This window comes from Eurytemora carolleeae, unplaced genomic scaffold, assembly GCF_000591075.1.
Source record: "Eurytemora carolleeae unplaced genomic scaffold, Eaff_2.0 scaffold6, whole genome shotgun sequence".
NCBI lineage: Eukaryota > Metazoa > Arthropoda > Copepoda > Calanoida > Temoridae > Eurytemora > Eurytemora carolleeae.
Genome location: NW_019396148.1, coordinates 146,127 through 165,746, shown reverse-complemented (window position 1 = coordinate 165,746; position 19,620 = coordinate 146,127). Strand labels below are relative to the sequence as shown.

Below are 19,620 nucleotides of genomic sequence, written 5' to 3'. Positions count from 1 at the left end.
GAAGTCCACTGTCGGAGCTATAATTTATTTAAATAGTCCAATGAACACGAAACAGAAATTATATTGGGTACCCATTTTCTTATGTTTTACGAAATTGTTTCAGAACAGCATTCACCAAACATTTCTTAGATGTCGTCTTCCTATTCCACAGCTTTAAGGGTCCCATTGTGGTACTAATTTTGCTTGAGAAGTTGCTGTCTTAGAAGATTTTTTTTTAACAATTTTCAACAAATCTTTAAGTCATTTTATATTAAACTTAATGTTTTAAATTTAAAATAACCCCAAATACAGGGTGTCCAAATAAACATGATAATTCAGTGACGAATTCGATATCGTCTTTTAAAATAATTCTTTGATTTCAGATTTAGTATAGTGATACCTACTGAGAAAGCTCTAGTCTGTAAGAGTTTCGTCTGCTATGGTTAAAATTTGTTTGTTTATGTTTTGACTGCATACCGTTGTACTTTGTAAAACAAGAAAGTTGCAGTATACAAACAGAGTAAACTTGTCCGTCTTCACTGTTCATCTTGCGGAGACATTATAGACACATCTTTACAGTCTTTTACCCTTTTCATAAAATAAACTCTAGCAGACATAATAATATTATGGCTTTTGAAATTAGGCATTACAATTCTAATTCATAACAAAGACGATATCGAATTCGTCACTGAATTCCCATTTATTTTGGTACACCATGTACGTACTCGACCTAGCCAGGTAAATAACAATCCTCGTTTTAATTATTTACCGTAAGGTTTCAATAAACTTCTAATTTAATTAAATACCGTAATGTTTCAATAAACTTCTAATTTAATTAAATACCGTAGTGTTTCAATAAACTTCTAATTCAATTAAATACCATAGTGTTTCAATAAACTTTTAATTCAATTAAATACCGTAGTGTTTCAATAAACTTCTAATTTAATTAAATAACGTAATGTTTCAATAAACTTCTAATTCAATTTAATACCATAGTGTTTCAATAAACTTTAAATTTAATTAAATACCGTAGTGTTTCGATAAGCTTTTAAAATGTGGGCTTCATTCTTAGTACTATAAAATAAGATGAAATATACAAACAATTTTTAACTAAAAACGAAAAACTTCTCTCTTATTCTGACTTCATCTTAAAGGAGCAAATATTGTAGATCCCATAAAAGCCCAAGGAAGTTACTGCGCATGCCGCGTTGAACTACAGGACAGATAGAAAGCCTGTTCTTGCCGCGGTGCTTGGCCCCTTAGCCTGTCTTAACCTAACCTAACTTTAAAATAACTAATCTCTCGCTTCTTGTAATTTAATGAAGTGCACGTAACTTCCTTGGGCAACTGCTTGAAATTCTCTAACCCATGGCTGGAGAAGGCAGGCGTCCATGAGCCACATCTATTTCCCTTCCATGTCACAATTAGTTTGTATGTCTTCCCACCCTGAGCCTCAAGTCTTCCATGCCAAAACAATTCAGTCTTTCAGCGTTAATTACTATTTTTAAATGGTAAATTTAGTTCTTTAAATTGTGATTTTCAAAAATTCCAGCCATTATGGGTAAAAGATTACTAAAACGAATTTTTTTAAAATCTTACTGAAGATAAATAATGTATGTGCTGATTTGTTGAACTGCTTTAGAGATTGCAACAGATAAAGTCCCTTTACGCGATGGACAAATTGTTAGGGGTAGTAACAGGAGAATAAGAAGAAATTAGAAAAGTCGGATCATTTTCTGTCAAACCCTGAGCGTTACAGATTTCCAAACAAAAACATTTATTTTGTAATTCTTACTAAATAACGCGATTTTCGGCTGGGGGCACAAAACATGCTTTGTTGCATTGTTTTTATTATTTACAAGGGTAGGTCAAAAGGCACAATTTTTGAGGAAAGTTGACATTTAAAATTATCATCATTGTTTTAAATGAAAACTTGGTTATAAAGATACCTATATATCATAACTTGACTTTTAAAATCTCAATTTAAAAACACTAAATTAACCATTGAAAAAGTAATGAGGATATGGAAGACTGATTGGTTGTGCCTCATAGGCGCCGGTCTTCCTTTCTTTTTTAAAAGCAAAATAAAATATCCGAGATTTCCGAAAAACTAAAAACAACGAGCCTATATATTTATTTAAAAAGGTGCTTCTCATGCAGACAGATGCATTTTTTCATTAAAAGGATGAATTAAAATTATCTACAAAAATCACATAACTTCAAGTTACTCTCTATTTATAGAGTGGCTTGCCCGATTCACAACAGTACCCTTAAATCCTTTATCTTGTAAATAAAAGGAGATATCCATGTTTAGCTTTATAACATTTATTTTCATAATTCAGGCATACTCGTCTTTAAATAGAAGGTAACTTAAAATATAACGACAGAGCTGAAAACTTTAAAATAGTGGATATAGAGATGAATGCTTGATCTCCTCCTTTTTTTTTAAATCTCCAGATTAAATAATGCGTGTTCTCCCCTTGGTATTAATCTCCAGAGCTGAAAACTTTAGAATGGGATATCCTTAATCCCGATCGGTTAATTAATCTGAAGATTAATAACAAGAGGAGAACAAGCATTTTTAATCTCGAGATTAAGAAAAAGAGTGGATCAAGCCTTAATCCCGATATCCACCATTCAAAAGTTCCCAGCTCAGATTAATTAGCCGATTGGGATTACGGATATTTCATTCCAAAGTTTTCAGCTCAGTCCGGTTAAATAGAAAGCTGTTCTCTAACATCATGGTGCTCATTAAAAATAAATAGTTAATTTAGAAAATATATTTTGCCAAATATTTGGATCAAAGTACTTGCTTCGACTAAAAATCAAATCAAGGAAATATCTTGCATTGGTACTTTATGATGCTTTACTATACAAGAATGATCTTTCAATATTTGGATCACATTGTTCGTACAAAAAAAAGCTGCCAAAATTAATAAAATTGTATAAACATTAAAAACTGAATGTGGAAAAATGTTGGTTTGAGACAGTATGAAAATTTACGAAAATATGAATCTTTTTAATATTTGTATAAAATTATTGGTTAAAAAATGACCAGCTGCTTAAGCATGCAATGAAAAAAGACAGTTTTATTATAAATGTTAAAGATCAAAATAAACATAGTATTTTTATCACATTATTGTTGAAAAAAATAACAGCTTTTATTAAATGCAATTGTGAAAGAAATTGTGTTAAAATATCCAAATAAACATAATAACATGTAATAATGAAATAAATTGAATAATCGTTAAAAAATGACAAAACAAACATATTATGTAAATTTTTGTGATTTAGATTATCTTGTAATATTTTTTTTATCACATTGTTGGTAAAAAATCTCGATATGATTTTGTACTTAAAATGGAAATTTAGAACTAATACGATCTTTTTGGTAATAGGATAATATTCTTAGTACAAACAATATTGGGTATTATCCATGTAAAAAATGGTATAAACGTTGAAGATCAAAAATATCTTGCTTTATTAATTAATGCAAAAAGAAAATATGTTTATCTTTTAATAATTTGATCACATAATTTGTACAAAAAATACAATGATAAAAAACAAATGGTATTGACGTTAAAGATAACATTCAGAAGGAACAAAAGAAATATATAATCTTACTTTGGCACTCAATGCAATTTTCAATATAAAGATACTCTAAATTATTCTTGAATCACATTATTGGTGCAAAAAAAAAAAAAAAAAACTGTATTTACGTTGATGATCATTTCCTGTGTTAAAATACTGCCTCTGGTTCAGCTACTATTTCAACCATTAATAGTGATAACTTCAATTTCTTCCGAATCATTATCTTGAGTTTCTCTTTCAACTGTCCTACTCCTAGCTGTATCACCATTAATAAAGAATTCTCCACCTCTTACTTCTGAGAATACATCTGGAGTTATCAATTCCACAACAGGAGACACTCTTCCGTCCTGCCAACATCTTCCTGATTTAATATTTTCCACAGCTCGAGACTCATCATCAGAATCAATAAATATTGAACTATTTTCCTGAATAACAATGCTGGTAACTCTCTCAGACCAAGGAGTATAGTCATCAAGGTCTTCATCTTCATCAGTGATTGTTATAGTTTCTATATATTTGTCGTCTGGAGATTCCTGGCTTGGAATCAACTGGTTGGTTGCACTACAATACGTTTCAACAGAGATAAAACACAACTCAGGGATTTCTGTTTGCGTGGCTTGATCTTGACTAGACTGACGAGGGGTTGCTGGCTCTCTTTGGACTATACCAATCTTGTCACGTTTAGATCCTCTCTTTTCTTTTGTACTTTCTTTAGGTTGGCCAACTCCTCTTGTTCCTTTAGTACTTTCTTCAGGTTGGCCTACTCCTCTTGTTCCTTTAGTACTTTCTTCAGGTTGGCCTACTCCTCTTGTTCCTTTAGTACTTTCTTCAGGTTGGCCTATAACTCCTCTTGTTCCTTTAGTACTTTCTTCAGGTTGGCCTACTCCCCTTGTTCCTTTAGTACTTTCTTCAGGTTGGCCTCCAACTCCTCTTGTTCCTTTAGTACTTTCTTCAGGTTGGCCTACTCCTCTTGTTCCTTTAGTACTTTCTTCAGGTTGGCCTATAACTCCTCTTGTTTCTTTTATACTTACTCCAATTTGGCCTTCTCCTCTTGTTCCTTTTGTACCTCTTCCATTTTGGCCTACTCCTCTTGTTCCTTTTGTACCTCCTCCATTTTGGCCTACACCTCTTGTTCCGTTTGTACCTCCTCCATCTTGGCCTACTCCTCTTATTCCTTTTGTACCTCCTCCATCTTGGCCTACTCCTCTTTTTTTATTTTTAGTCCCTTTCGGTCGTCCCACAGCTCTATTCAAGCTAAAAAAAAACTATTGAGCTAATTCAATATTGATCTTTTTTAAGTGCAAATATGATACCTTGATTTTGCTTGCAGCAGTTTTATAGTCTTTCCATGCATATTCTTCATGTGCTTTTCTAAACAGTTTTTATGTGAGTAGTTAAAAATCAAATTATCAATATGTATAAAAGTAGAAATCTATTAATGCATAAAAATGTATAGCAAGGAAGGTCGATTTTACTTTTTATTGAAATCTTAATTCATTAACTTTTCGTCAATTTTATGGAGCATCAAAATTGATCAAAAATAGTTTTTTTTATGTTTAAGAATTAATCCGTCTAATTATGAATTCAAGGTTGCTAAGTTCAAAGTTTTATATTTCTGGCCATACAGTGAAGCCCAAAAAACTGTGGAACTGGGGATTGAAGGACAAAATTTACTGTACTTTATTGTACTTGATGTTTTTTACAAAGCCAACAGTGTTACAACTATATATAGCTTGACAATCAAATCATAGTATGAAATAGGTCTGTGTACACAACAATACACAATGACTGTGTTTCAAGTTCATTTGACTATTTTAAACAATAAATGGAGTCCACACAAAGGAACTGAGTCTTTGCCAAAAACTCTGATTTTCAAATCCCTGTAGCTTTTCAACTCAATGTCATAGACTTAAGTTATTTTAAACTCTGTAAGATAAAATATCAAATCAAAGTTTGAAATAACAAGTGTTTACACCATTAGGTTGTAAAGATATATGAATTATAAAATTTTAAATTGTGGCAAATTCTCAATTCCTTTAACTACATAATTACCCATTGTTGATTCAAAGAAAAGTTCTTTCGCGCAATCAGGACAAGAAATAGGAACAAGAATATCTTCTTCTAAACCAGGATATTTTCTTCTTTTAGTAGGGTTGTCTTCAATTGAACCTCTCTTCTTCCGTTTTCTAAAATCAAACGATGATAAACCCTACAAATCATGCTGAGAAATGAGGAGGGGGCGGGGGGGGGGGGGCGTTTTCTTTAAATAGGTTTTAACCCTCCAACTATGTAGGGTTCAGGAGTACATCTAATAATTCTAATGTTTAAAGAAGGGTACAAAATTGTCAGGTAAATAGCTTTCAGAAAAACAGCTTTTGATCTAATACTTCCAATGAGATATTGAAAACCCTTTAAAACATCTTTAATATTAAATGTTTCCAATAAAAACTTTTATCAAAAAGAATTGATTCAATGATGAGGAGGAGGGGGGATTGTTCTTAACCCAATGCCATCTGCCTTACTCCAGTACCTTAGCAATGTTTAGGTAAATCAAATAAATCATCAGTACATTTAGAATCAATAATTCATAAAAAGGTAAAAAATTAAAATTTACCGTGGAACACAACTCTCCTCTCCACTAACGACCTTGTTCTCTTGTTTCTTGGTTTTCAGATCTTTTCTCTTCTCCTTCCTCTTCCTGTTCTCCAAGCTGCTTCTGAGACTCCTGTTCAGGGAGTAGATTCTTCTTCTAGAGGATGGAACAGGAGAATCCAACGTAGCGTTTTCTTCACCTTCTCGCATTAAGGTCTGCAAAGGGAATGTAGAAGAGTGTTCAGGGTCGACGTTACAATCGTCACATATGTAATCCTGAAAAAATAACTCAAAATTATGTGACTTTTACAATTGTTCAGAATTATCAGGAAGATTAAGGAGCTTAAACTGTTTTTAACTTTATATTAAGTCCCTAATTACTTATAGTAATAGCAGTCATACAAAATAAAATACTTAACTAGCTTAAAAAAGTGTTAAGATTTATTTTAAGACAAAAAAATAACGTTCTTATTGAATCTGAGACGTTAATACAATTAATGATCAAAAATTAATGCTCAAAAAACTTAAATATGGTTATACACTGTAGAGTAAAAAAAAGTAGATGTTAGTTCCACATTTATTGAAAATATATTTCGGTCTGGGTTGACCCTCGTCAGTTTTAACGGTTTAATAACCATCAAAATGGTTTTACACTTAAAATCCGATAGGGTGATTAGATGGATTGGTTTTATTAGGATAAATTACCGGAGCATGCATATCAAGGTTTCCGCAATGGATATGAACAGGATTCCCTCCACAGCTGTCACATTTCATGAGTTCCCAGACAGTTCCGATCCTACTCCGTCCTACCCCATCCTCGCAGGAGCAGGAGGACGCAACACAGCTTAAATCAGGGTAATCCACATATCTGAACGTACAAGGTTACCCACAAAGGAAGAGACTGTACAGAGGACTCGAAACTTTTTAAATTTGGCGACTCCGAGGTTATATTAAGTCTTCGCCTTGAATATGATCATTTAATGGCTTATTCAATGATTAGGTAAAAAAGAAACAAGTTTACATAAGATTACAATGTTAAGCAATTTTCTTCCAAGAATGGTTTGTATTGGTAAAGTAGCTCTTCATTTTTTAGGACCATAAACGATTAACTAAACCTTACCCTGATTGACAATAACGTAATGCTTGCCAATTATGAGTCTAAATTCATAACTAATTTCAGTGATCGTTTTTTAAAAATAATCTATTCTGAGCTGAAAACTTCAGAATGGTGAATATCAAAATCAATGCGTGATCTCCTTTTTTCTTGATCTCCAGATTAAATAATGCTTGTTCTCCTCTTGTTTTTAATCTCCAGATTAATTAACCGATTGGGATTAAGGATATCCCATTCTAAAGTTTTGAGCTCTGAAGATACAAAGTCGTCGGCCGCACTTAATTAATTTTTTAAATCGTGGATGCATTTAAAAATTTTAGATTTAAAGTGTACTGATGTCAATCATTAATGAAACTTTATTTTTTAAGGGTCACTAGAAAGTTGCAGCGTCACATGAACTCCAAGGTCGAAACTTTTAAGTGACTAATTTACAATTTTAATCTCGATAACTAATAGCTTACCGCTAACAAGTTTTAAATTTGACACCTCAATTTTAGTTATCCTTCCATGGTAATACGACAACCACGGAATATCCAATAGAAATTAATTTAATCTGTAGAATTAAAAAGTGAAGATGATACGAACAAATGCTTGAACTGAGTTTTGATCTTTGGTAACAAACTCTGCCGCAAACTCTGAATTTCTGATCCCCATATCTTTGCACACCAATAGACCTTATTTCAAACTATGAATTATGTGGTATCAAACAAACTAAGTTTAAAATATCAAAGGTTTCTACGATCAGGTTGCAAATATATAGATAATAGATTATTTGATTTTGTGGCAAAGACTGCATTCCTTTACCTGAAATAGTCTTCAGTTTCCCATTTGGCATCTTGTACAGGGATATATATTCCACTATCAGAACATTTCTTCTCAAACTTATCTGTATCAGCACACAGTGGACATCTGCAAATATAAACTAAATAAAGGTTGTTAATTAAAAACAAAAAACAAGATGGTAAAACTCAAAATTAACACCTTTTATGTAAAGGCAGCGCCCAGAAATTTTCTAAGAGTTCATTATAAGATAAATAAAATCTTATCAATTCTTTTTCCTTGCATTTAGATGCTTTTAATGCTAAAAAACCAGAGCCATAACCCTAAAAAGAGCATTTTTTGCTTGAACCAGTGTTTCAGATACATTAAATTTTGATGCGGAATTGATTCCGGATCCCCCCTGGAAATAAAGGATTCGGATACAGGTCTTGGACATTTCTTCAAGATTTAATGATATTTAACGAATGAAAAATGCCAACACAAATTTTCTATTTTCCCCGCTTATCTTCTATTTTCTCCCGCTTATTTTCTATTTCCCCCCGCTTATTTTCTATTTTCCCCCGCTTATTTTTATACTGAAACCATTCAGAGATAAAGAAGTTTTAATAATCTCTCGTTAGTGAACAATTGAGATTTGTATTTGGAGAGCAAACATGCCCCTTGGATCCGGGATATCAAATTTTAGCGGATTTGGATCTTCGCACTATGCAGCCTAAATATACAACTTATCCGGATCCTAAGAACTTGTTTTAACGTATAAAATCCTCCCTTGAATTCCGACTAGAACCTACTTGAAATGATATGATCCTTGAGTGAGGGCTAGTTGTTGAATACATGAATGATGAAGATATTGATTACAGCAGGCAGTTTTGATACATAGTTCACCAACAACCTAATACAAGATATTGATTACAGCAGGCAGTTCTGATACATAGTTCACTAACAACCTAATACAAATTCATTTAGCACGATAGTAACCGTATCTGTCGTTGAAACCAAATTGCTTAAAGGGACTGTAAGCGTAATCTAAAGTGACCTTTCATGCAAAGATGGCAATGTCCGATTCACAACGGTACCCTTTAAAGCTTTCTCTGATCAAGTATGCATTAGATATTAATGCTTAAACTTTAGAAAACTGATTATTTTCTATTGTGGTTTCATAGCGCAATTCTAGATACTCTTTGTACGATTTTTTACTTTTTTTTCTGTAATAAGAATAAACAAGGCTAACCTTTTCCATACAGATAGGACAGTCCAGGTTAGTTTCAGATTTTCCAGGTTTATTCCAATTACTATGCTCAGTACAGTAGGCCTGATTCGTTCAAAAACATAAAATAAAAGATTATCATTAAAAAAAAAGGACAAAGACGCAAAATTTGTATAGCAAAAAGGCTCAAACGTTCTCACTGGTGGATCGTAATAACATCCCTTATCATTAAGTTAAAGATTAAAAACAAAGAATTAATTTTTTTCCTAATTTCACAAATCCTAGTTATTTGCTAACATTTAACTGACTATTATGTGTATAAGTTTTAAAAATGTTTGTATAAAACATACATTTTAAAACTAGTTTCATTTTCAGATTAATTTTACTACCTTAGAGGTGTTTTTGAATACAAATTTATAATTTCGAAGATATCCACAACAGAAATGAAAAGTTTTTTTGCAACCTTTCTTCCCACATTCTATAGTCGCTCCCTGAAAACCGAGCAAAGCTGAAATAAAAGGATATATTTGAACCCATAAAGGGGCTACACTCTGTAAGTGTAATTTTAATTAACCCTCCATGAAAAGATGACAATGCCCGATTCACACCTGTACCCTTGACAGCTTTGTCTGATTGTATTTGAAAACTGTTTATTTTGATTGTTAGTAATCCTATTCTGCAGTTTTTCAAAAACATTTCCAAACTTTTAATTTATAAAAAAAATAATATCATTAAAATAAACAATTTTAGAAAATAATCAAGTTTGCATCTGGGTTCCTTGAGAGCGCATATTCCGCATTTTAGTTGATCTCCTCTCCTGATTTCTGACAAGATATCCTTGAGGATCACGGATTTAATAAATAGAGAACAAGTTTAACCGTGTAAACGTAGTTGAACCATATACACGTAGTTAAACCATGTAAACGTAGTTGAACCATATACACGTAGTTAAACCATGTAAACGTAGTTGAACCGTTTCTCTTTAGCTTGACCCTACGCTGAAGAGGAACAGTTCAATTTGTCTACACTTCTCGCTATTTGTTAAATTTAGTCCCTGAGGTAGAAATCCAAACAAGCCTTCATCATCCGCCCCACGCTGCTTCCCCTAAACACAGTATAATTAAAATCCTCTATCATCCGCCCAATTGCTTCCATTGAAAACAGTATATTTACAATCCTTCATCATCCGCCCCCATTGCTTCCATAAAAACAGTATATTTACAATCCTTCATCATCCGCCCCACGCTGTTTCCTCTAAACACAGGATAATAACAATCCTTCATCATCCGCCCCACACTGTTTCCTCTAAACACAGGATAATTTCAATCCTTAATTATCCGCCCCACGCTGCTTCCACTCTGAGCTAAGATTTTACTCGGGTTTAAGCTTTTAATATAGCTTTCAGAATACCAAAGAGTACCATAACCGAGAGTTAAATTAAATATGTGACACTCGAAGGAACTGAAGACATAATTCTAAGTGACCCTCTTAGTCAATAAGTGGCATGTCCTATTCACAATGGCACCCTCTAGACTCAATAGTCTGTGCAAAATTTATGCAAAGTTATCCCTCTTTTCATATCTTAAAATTAGATTATTTTCAAAAAGTAAATTGTGAAGTTATGCAACAGTAGAGAAATTCAACACTTCTCCACGACATATTCCTTATATTGCTCAGATAAAGGTCTTATGAGTACCGTAATAAAATACATGATACTCTATAAATGGAGACTGGAGTCATTTAAAATTAAGTCTATTACTTTAAAGAGGTTGTCACGTTCGATTCAAATAGAACCATTCAAGCCTTTATCTGAGTCGCAATGAGAAGGATGTTGTTGGTTTTCTATCTTTAAACAGGAATTAAATTCTGTCGATTTACGCCTTGTCGCTCTAATGTACGGGAGGGGGGGGGAGTATAAGAAGAGAAGCAGCAACTGAAAATGATGAACTGTTAGCAATTAAAACATAGAAAATGAAAATCATTTCTTCCCAGACAAAGGTTTCTTAGGTCATCCCGTGAATAGGGCATTTACCCTTTAAATGATGCTTCAAAAATGCAAAACTTAAGAAATCTAAAAAATATTATTTCAGAGAATTGTTTTTTGTTGTGACTTTTAATCTGAAGGGTCACTTGATAGACCCTCAAAACTTTTTACAATGGAATAAGTAGACGACATTTTAGCAATCTTATGTGTTTACAATGTAGTTACAGAGCAAAAAGTTTTATATCTTGAAAATCAACTCTTTAAGTGAAATGGGTCTGGGTACACTGCACAATTTCTGTGTTTAAAGTTTATAGGACTATTAAAACTCTTTACTTTAGTTCTCTTCCTATTCCACAGTTTACTGAGTCCTTTCCATAAGATGAGACAAATTATACCGAAATTATCCTAGCATTACAGGTCTGGTGAGTCTGGTACAGCATGTGGTTACACAATACACAATACACATAAACGTGAAAACAAAGAGAAGCTGGCAATTAACATTTTCTCTTTGTTTACTTGTTAACTTGTAACTTTAAAAAGTTTGTTAGGAATAAAAAGTAAAACAGAACCTGGGTTGAGAAGAACATACAGAATTGATGAACAGTTATGTTCTTGTTTGTAAATAATCTCCCTCTGTTCAGCGAGTTCTGTGGATCCTGGATTCAAACAAGTTAGCGGTGTGTCATTACTCTGACCGATACACTTGTAGCTCGGGCATAAAGCGTCAGGCTGGTCAGGCAGGGTATGCAATTTTTGCCCGATTTTAAAATATTGAAAAAAATATTAAACATGTTAAACAAAACTATTTTGGAAAACACTCGTCTCTTTCAAAAGTAACAACTTTAAAAACCAATCTTTTATGCATAAAAGGGTTCCAGGGAAGAAACTCAAGATTTAGAGGGATCTTAGGATTAAGAGGGGTCATGGGAACTGGAAACAAGAAGTTCCTTTCTTCCATGAAACAAGATTTTATGGTAAACAATCTGTAACTATTTTTATAGATAGTTATCTGTATTTTATTTCTGCATTTAGACTTTAATATATAATAAGAATATAATAACGACATGAAACTCTTTTAATATGCCGATTACATAGTTTCACTTAGCTTTCTGCTTTGAATTATGAATGGCATAGTTAATGATTTGGCAATTACAACATTGTGTCTAAAGCTGCAGGGAACATTTTATTAGTGAACAAAGACATGTATAAATTCCGTACAGTCGTCTCGTCCTATGTGGGTAGCCCTGTTATAAACGAGACTAAGAGAGGTCAAACCAGCAACAAAGGTATTATTAAACAAATTGCTTGAATATGTGACATCATTCAAGTTTTTGATAAATGTTTGTTAAGTGCAGGTATAGATTTGTAATTTCTATTTTCAATTTAATTTTATAAAGTTTAATCCAAATCAACCACTATTTATTAGATTCTTCCAAAACTTTGTCTTAGCCCATTTAAACCAGTACATAGGATCCATTTAATTATGATGTGGATCCGGATCCTTGATCCGCACTAGAAAACTAATGGATTCGGATCCGGATCCAGGTCATGATCCAGATTTGATTATAGAGCAACAGATTTTTTTGCAGTTTTTGGTAGATATTTTGCCCCCATTGGATCCGGGTCATTGGATGGATCCGCATATTTTAAAGGATCCGGATCCAGGAAGCCAAAATAATGTGGATCAACGGATCCGAATCATTGATTTTAACGCAATTTTTAATATTGCAATCTTATTATACTTTTTATTATTATCCCATGATCATAACTTCTTGAATTTCAAACCAAAACCGAGTTCTCTGGTTATGTTTTACATTTGCATTCAGTAATAGACTTCTATTTAATATTTCCAACTAAATATCATTCTAATCCAAAATATTTTTCTATCTGAATCTACAACCCCAAGCAAGTACTAAAATCTCATCAGTTTTGTAACGATAAAAGTTAATTCCAATCAAATCTATTCAAATTCCTAATTCTTGATTTATTTAACCATTCCAATTCCTAACAAATACTTTACATTCGGTTAATTTCCATTTATTCCAAGTGCATTCGGAGGTTAGAACTTGAGTTGTGAATCTCTGAATCAAGCATTGATCTCTATCTTAGTGAATATCTGAGATGGAATTTAAAGAATTTGAGCCGCGGTTTAAATCTGCCAAAACCCGATTTAAATTAAGCGCCGGCTTAAATTTTGAAACATTTTACAATTTTCAGTGGAACCAACCATATTTAAGCCGCGGCTTAAATTTAAACCGCAGCTCAAATTCTTTAAATTCGGCCACTAACTATACGGATTAATCCGATATCCCGTAGTGATCTTTTAGCCCTGCAGGGATAACTTAAATAAAAGGATCAATCACTTATCTATCAGACTAAGAAGTTTTCACATGGATATTGAGATCAAGCGTTGTAAATATGATTAACAATGGAATTTGGATAATGTAGATAATAAGAACAAAATAAGAACTATTCCGCCGCAAGTCTACGACGGAACTTGGAACATGCGCTCCCTTGAAAGCTCTGCGCATTCCTAGATGATAAAAATGTTCAGAGACTCCTTTGGTGTTGAACGACATGAATAAGGGCATCACGCTCACGTTCTTTTCTGATGAGAGGAACTTCACACAGGATAATATCAACATGAAGCTCTGGGTCTTCAACAACCCCAGCGAAAATTCTCGTGATCATGTTTACCAATTTTATTGCAATCCTGATGGTCTATAGGTTCGCTACAATAAAGGGGAAATATAGTTATAACAGACTTAAGTTATTTCCCAAAGAGCACGACGCAATTCAAAAAATGTCACAAAAAGATGCTTTAAGCGGTAGATTTTATGCTTCAATAATCCATATACTTTTTTGACGATTTACCGCGTCCATATACGATTTTATGAACATTTATGCACCTATACACTATTTTTGGTAGATTTAATACGTTCATAGACTATTTGGATGGTTTCAAGCGCCCTTAACTGATTTTGGCAATTTTTATTTGCCTCCACAAAATAATGGCAAAACTTATACGACTAGTTTTCTTGCTGCAGATTTTTGATTATTTCTAAACCGGTTTTGACTAGCGAAGAAATCGAGTATGGAGTATTCAGTGACGATAAAACCATGAAGTAAGAATTTTTTCGTAAAACATTAATTTGAGGATTTTTTAAACCACCAATTTATTTGCTCCTGTATGGTGCTTCGCTTGCATAATTGACAGGTTCCTTTCGTAGTCTCAACAAAACCTTGCTGCTTTCTGTCTTTTCCAGAACGTTTCTTAGTCCTATTCTTGTTCTTAAACTGAGATTTAGATTTTGATCGTCGATCCGTCCCCGAGTCCGGAGTAATTTCAGTTTTATCTGACATTTTCTTTCTCCGATTTCCCATTGTTATCCGTTTTCTTAAAAAAAGTGAACAAATTAAATTAATAAATAGACTACAAGAAAAATCTGAAATATACTAATTATTTTTGTCTGAATTTTTGGTTTATATCTATATTTTATTGATTTTGTTTAAAACATTCACTGGATCAAGTTTACTTGAAAACTAGTTGGAATCACAATGGTTTAACGGGGGTTTGAGGCGGAATTACTACGAGATAAGGATCAGGGGAGGGAGGGATTCAGTAATTCTTGGCGAATTCTTCTCCCTTCTTTATGCTTCCGTTCAACTCCGGTAGAGATGCCTTCAGCAGATCCTTTAAAAAAATAAAATTGATTTGAGAAATCTTGGTTTTACAAGTATTGTCGGTTTAAGCCTAGACAAAATTATAAGTGGACTGGCAACATTTTATTTCGATAAAACAAAACAATTTTGATTTAGGGTTTTTCTTCATAATTAATATATATGTCAAGTACTTAGGTAAATTTTTAATCCAAATAGTTTTCAGCTAGTATTTGATTAGTGATTTCTAGTTAGAACTGATTAAACAATGACCATGGTTTACTTTACTCTATGTAACATTAATTACTTCTATTGTAATAAACTAACAGCGCAAAAGAATGCTGAAATGCGTTCATTCTATTTCATACCGAAGTTAAGTTCTATAATATACAATTTAAATCAATATAAAGTAATTTTTATTTTATTCAGTGAAGAAACTGAGTGATTACTCGCCTAAAACTCAAATTTTCTAATCCTATATCTTAGCAACCTGATCGTGTGAATCTTTGAAATTCTAAACTATTTAAACCAACAAAATTCTTTGTCTACAATATAAGGGGAATATATTTTTTTTTAAATCCCCACCCCCATTAAGAATATTAGGAATATTAAGGTTATTTTCTTCTTCTCGCTGAATTAGGAAAAGTAACCGATTTCAAGGGAATATTTGTTTACGATATTAAATTAAGTAAAATAAAGAAAACACTTTCCAATTAATGCATAAATTATTTTTCTGACTCAAATATTTGAAAATCAACGCCCTTCTTCAAAATAAACATGCCCCTAAGCAAACATCTAAGGATTAGAAAATTAGATTATAAAGAGGTAAGTAATCAGACCAGATTTAATAAATTTGATCCATGTCTCTATACTTAAGTCTAGAACATGTTCTTTTGATTATTAAGATTGGTTATTGTTGGACATTCTTCAGTAGCATAATATATAAATATCTTCTTAAAAAAGTCTTAGAACATTTTCTATCGTTTGCTAAGATTGACATATATATATATATATATATATATTATATTTAGTGTACCTGCTCGAATGGAGTAAGGTTTCCAAGACCAAGATTCTTCTCAATACCATTAGGTCCAAGGAGGAGAGGGGTGGAGAAGTATTTAGCTTCGGTAACATTGCTGGCAACATAGGCGCACTCAACAACACCCTCCTGTCCGCTCATTGCCTTGATGAGGGAGTCGGTGAATCTAGCCGCAGCATAGGCCATAGAAAGAGTAGCAGAGCCAGCACCAGCCTTAGCCTTCACAACCTCGGTACCAGCATCCTTGAACAGGAAGTTAGTAAATCAATAAACTACGAATACTTTCAATTAAAAATAATATTTTGAATTATTTTTCTCTCTAGGGGTACAAATTCAAATGCTAAATAAATTGGCCCTTCAAAAAGTTACTTATAAACAGAAGTTGCACCTTGGTTTTTTTAGAGGGGGGGGGGAGGTTAATATTCACAAAAAGTGATGCAATATTAATGTTAAAGCTTGATTCGGTTTTGTTAAATTTGATACATATCCGGATCCCGAAACGAACATAAAGTTATACATCTTTTATTCTTCATGTTTCTTCAGTTGGATTCCAGTGCAGGGATCCATTATAGATACTTTTAGGACATACAGGAAATCTGACGTCACGAAAATAATAGAAAAGTTGTAAAAATTCTAAAATCTAGAAACTGATTATTTGGCATCCTGGATCTAGGGCACCACATACTATTTTAGATCCAGATCATTCAATCAATAAGTTACAGATTATGTAATCGGCTACTTAATATATATACTTTTACTATTTCTAATGTTTTTTTTTAAAATCTATTTTATTTCATTTGCATTGCTCTGATCCCCGTAAAATGATCTTGATATGAATGTAATTAGAATAGTTATGCTTGATTAATCATTAGTATTTGATTTGCCCGGAGAATGTGGAAGATTTCGTCGTTTTTTTAAAGCTTGAAAAGAACTTATTTCCGACAATTTTATCTATCGATTCTGGAGCAGAAGTTACTTACTTTAAAAGAAAACCCACAATAAAACAACAAATGAAAAACATGGTTTTCATTTTTTAAAACAAAGCCACTCAATAAATGGAGTCATATGAAATAACGCATTTTGCCCCTTTTAAATTAAACATTATTATAATAATAGAAAAATATGCTTTGCCTGTCTGTCTGTCTGTTTGTTTGTATACAATAAACGTCAGAACGACTGAACCGATCGGGCCCAATTTTTTTTATGGGACATTGCGTGATCCGGGAAGATCTAGGGATGATCGAATTTTTAAAAATTTGCCTCTAACAAAATTAGATTTTTGAAAATTTTGAAAAAGCACAAAGTTTTTCATAAAATCCGCGAAATTTTTGTTTGCCTAATAATAAAAAAATTTTGATAAAAAAAATGTTTTACTTCGATTCTAATCATTTCATACCTGAATTCTCTCAGTGAGAGCTTTAAGTTCATCAGCTGGGAATTGTACAGCAGGGGTGCATTGGGAGATCAGGGGCATAATAGTAATACCAGCGTGTCCACCGACAACAGGGCAGTTTACACTAGCAGGGTCCAGTCCCTTCTTCTCACCTAGACAACATGTACTTTAAAGAAAGCTCACTCTCCACCAAACCCCACCGAAAGCTGTATAATATTAACTATCTTGGTCCCCAATCAAAATATGAGGCAAATCGGCCAAGGAGTTCCAGAGCTTTGATCGGACAAATTAATAAACTGACAATCGAGAGATCCCTACTTTTAGTATAAATATAATGCAGCAGAAATAAATATTCATGAATTACCCCCGCCCCCCCCCCAAATTTATTTTTGATGGGTCTTTATCATTTCCTCAGAATGATAACTTCCCATACTTGAAAAATTTTCCTAACCAACCCAAATTCAGCGATTTCCTTCATTTTAAATGTTTCTTATTGAGCGTTTTTTTGTTGAAGCGTTTTATTTTTAATAGAAAAATTCTCGTAAACCGTGGTTCAATTATTCGGAAGTCATAATTAATAACCTCACATAATGGGTAAAAATAGAGGGGCCGGGGGGAGGGGGGTGAGGTGAAATTTTCAATAATGTTGAACAGCTCCTTCTAAGGGATTTCGGCCCGAAAGTCGTCTTTACTAAACGCTATATTCTAGTGACACCTTGTGGAGACTAGCACCTACCGATGAATGTGTTGGCTCTGACAACATCCAGAGTGCTGACTCCGAAAACCTTGTTAGGGTTGTAGGTTCCAGCCTTCTTGAACATCTCGCTAGCGATGGGGACCGTGGAGTTGACGGGGTTGGAGATGATGGCGATCATAGCGTCAGGGCAGACCTTGGCGGCAGCAGCAGACAGCTTGGCGACAATAGATGCGTTGGTGTTAAACAAATCATCTCTAGACAAGAAAATGAAGTGAAAACCAGAAAACTGTTAATTAAATTTCGTCTTTAATTTCTGTTATTTACTAATGTTGAAACAAAATGCTAGGTGGTATTCTAAAAATAATTTTTCTGTTGGAAACAACAAAATCCTTGGCAATAACGCTCGCTTGCATTTCAGAAAAACGTTTTATCGGCAGCATCAGCAGTAAACTTTTTAATTTGCATATTATTTCATTATACTTGTTTCTGGTGGAGTCTATACTCTCCATTTTAAAAGATGATTTTGTTTAATTAGGAGTACAAGGAAAATACGAGTATGTCGTCATTAAAGAACATATTTAAAATAAATATGGTTTTCAGAGCTTGAAACTTCTACAGTTGTTGGATTAGAAAAGGAAATTCCCAACTAATTTTTGCCCTATTAAATCATAATATGGCGACAAATACTTCAATTTATGCTGAGACGCTTCGCGTAAAATTTCACTGACTGAATCTTGAGGGAAAAAATGGCATGATCTTTCAAGAGAAGTAAATATCATTGAAATCAATTTGGATAGTTAGGGTTAGTCCTAAAGCTTATTGAAAAGGGGCCGGGAGATTATGCATAAAACAGAACCCTGAGTTCTGAAACTAACACAAACCTTGTCATTCCTGGTTTCCTTGGAACTCCGGCAGGAATAACAACAATCTCCGCTCCGACCAAAGATGCCTCCAGCTGATCTTCGCCGACAAATCCGGTGACGGTGGCCTTGGTCTCGCAGTGGGAGAGATCGGAGGCCACACCCAGGGTGTGCACAATATCGTACAGGTTCAGCTTGGTCACAGCGGGGTTCAGTTTCAACAGCATAGACAGGGGCTGTCCAATTCCTGAAAGATAGAAATTTGAAGTAATTAAACCCCATTTTCTTTGGATATGAGACTCCCGATTTAGATAAGTTTGTGTTAAACAAGAGATACAAAGGAGTTTTACAATTACCACAAACTCTAATCTTCTAGTCCCTGTAGCTTAGCAACCTGATGGGAGAAAATCTTAATAAGTTGATTCTTTAAAACTATTTGATCCAGCACTCATCTTTTAAAAGTTCTAAGACATCAGGTTGCAAAGTGATTAGAAGTGTTCATTTTTTTTACATATTTTCTATCTTACCTCCGGAAGCGCCCATGACAGCGACGGCGACATTATTGGGGGAAGATGTGGCTAGTCCTCTGGCGAGGGTGGTAGCAGGCTGTTGGAATCTGGAAAACATCTTTGGACCTCTGCAAAATATTTCGATAAATAAAATGTTAATGCAATATTAAGGTTGTTACTTCATTTTTCGAAGATTTGTTCAAAAAAAATCAGAA

The 19,620-nt window shown here is 33.4% G+C and overlaps 2 protein-coding genes across 2 annotated transcripts; both read right to left on the bottom strand.

Moving 5' to 3' along the window:
* Positions 1 to 3,369: 3,369 nt before the first annotated feature.
* LOC111696439 (uncharacterized) lies at positions 3,370 to 14,692 on the bottom strand. Its single transcript, XM_023466042.1, has 13 exons — positions 14,434 to 14,692; positions 11,817 to 11,903; positions 10,318 to 10,368; positions 10,041 to 10,100; positions 9,653 to 9,754; positions 9,288 to 9,368; positions 8,848 to 8,948; positions 8,081 to 8,185; positions 6,868 to 7,030; positions 6,185 to 6,438; positions 5,623 to 5,756; positions 4,884 to 4,941; positions 3,370 to 4,824 (listed from the first exon to the last, which is right to left on the bottom strand). The coding sequence occupies exons 1-13, from the start codon at positions 14,629 to 14,631 to the stop codon at positions 3,750 to 3,752; spliced, it is 2,469 nt and encodes an 822-aa protein (XP_023321810.1). The 5' UTR covers positions 14,632 to 14,692; the 3' UTR covers positions 3,370 to 3,749.
* Positions 14,693 to 14,722: 30 nt separating this feature from the next.
* LOC111696441 (malate dehydrogenase, mitochondrial) lies at positions 14,723 to 19,559 on the bottom strand. Its single transcript, XM_023466043.1, has 6 exons — positions 19,424 to 19,559; positions 18,918 to 19,143; positions 18,076 to 18,290; positions 17,343 to 17,491; positions 15,944 to 16,189; positions 14,723 to 14,941 (listed from the first exon to the last, which is right to left on the bottom strand). Exons 1-6 carry the CDS (start codon positions 19,521 to 19,523, stop codon positions 14,867 to 14,869), a joined length of 1,011 nt encoding a protein of 336 aa, XP_023321811.1. The 5' UTR covers positions 19,524 to 19,559; the 3' UTR covers positions 14,723 to 14,866.
* Between the last annotated feature and the right edge of the window lie 61 nt (positions 19,560 to 19,620).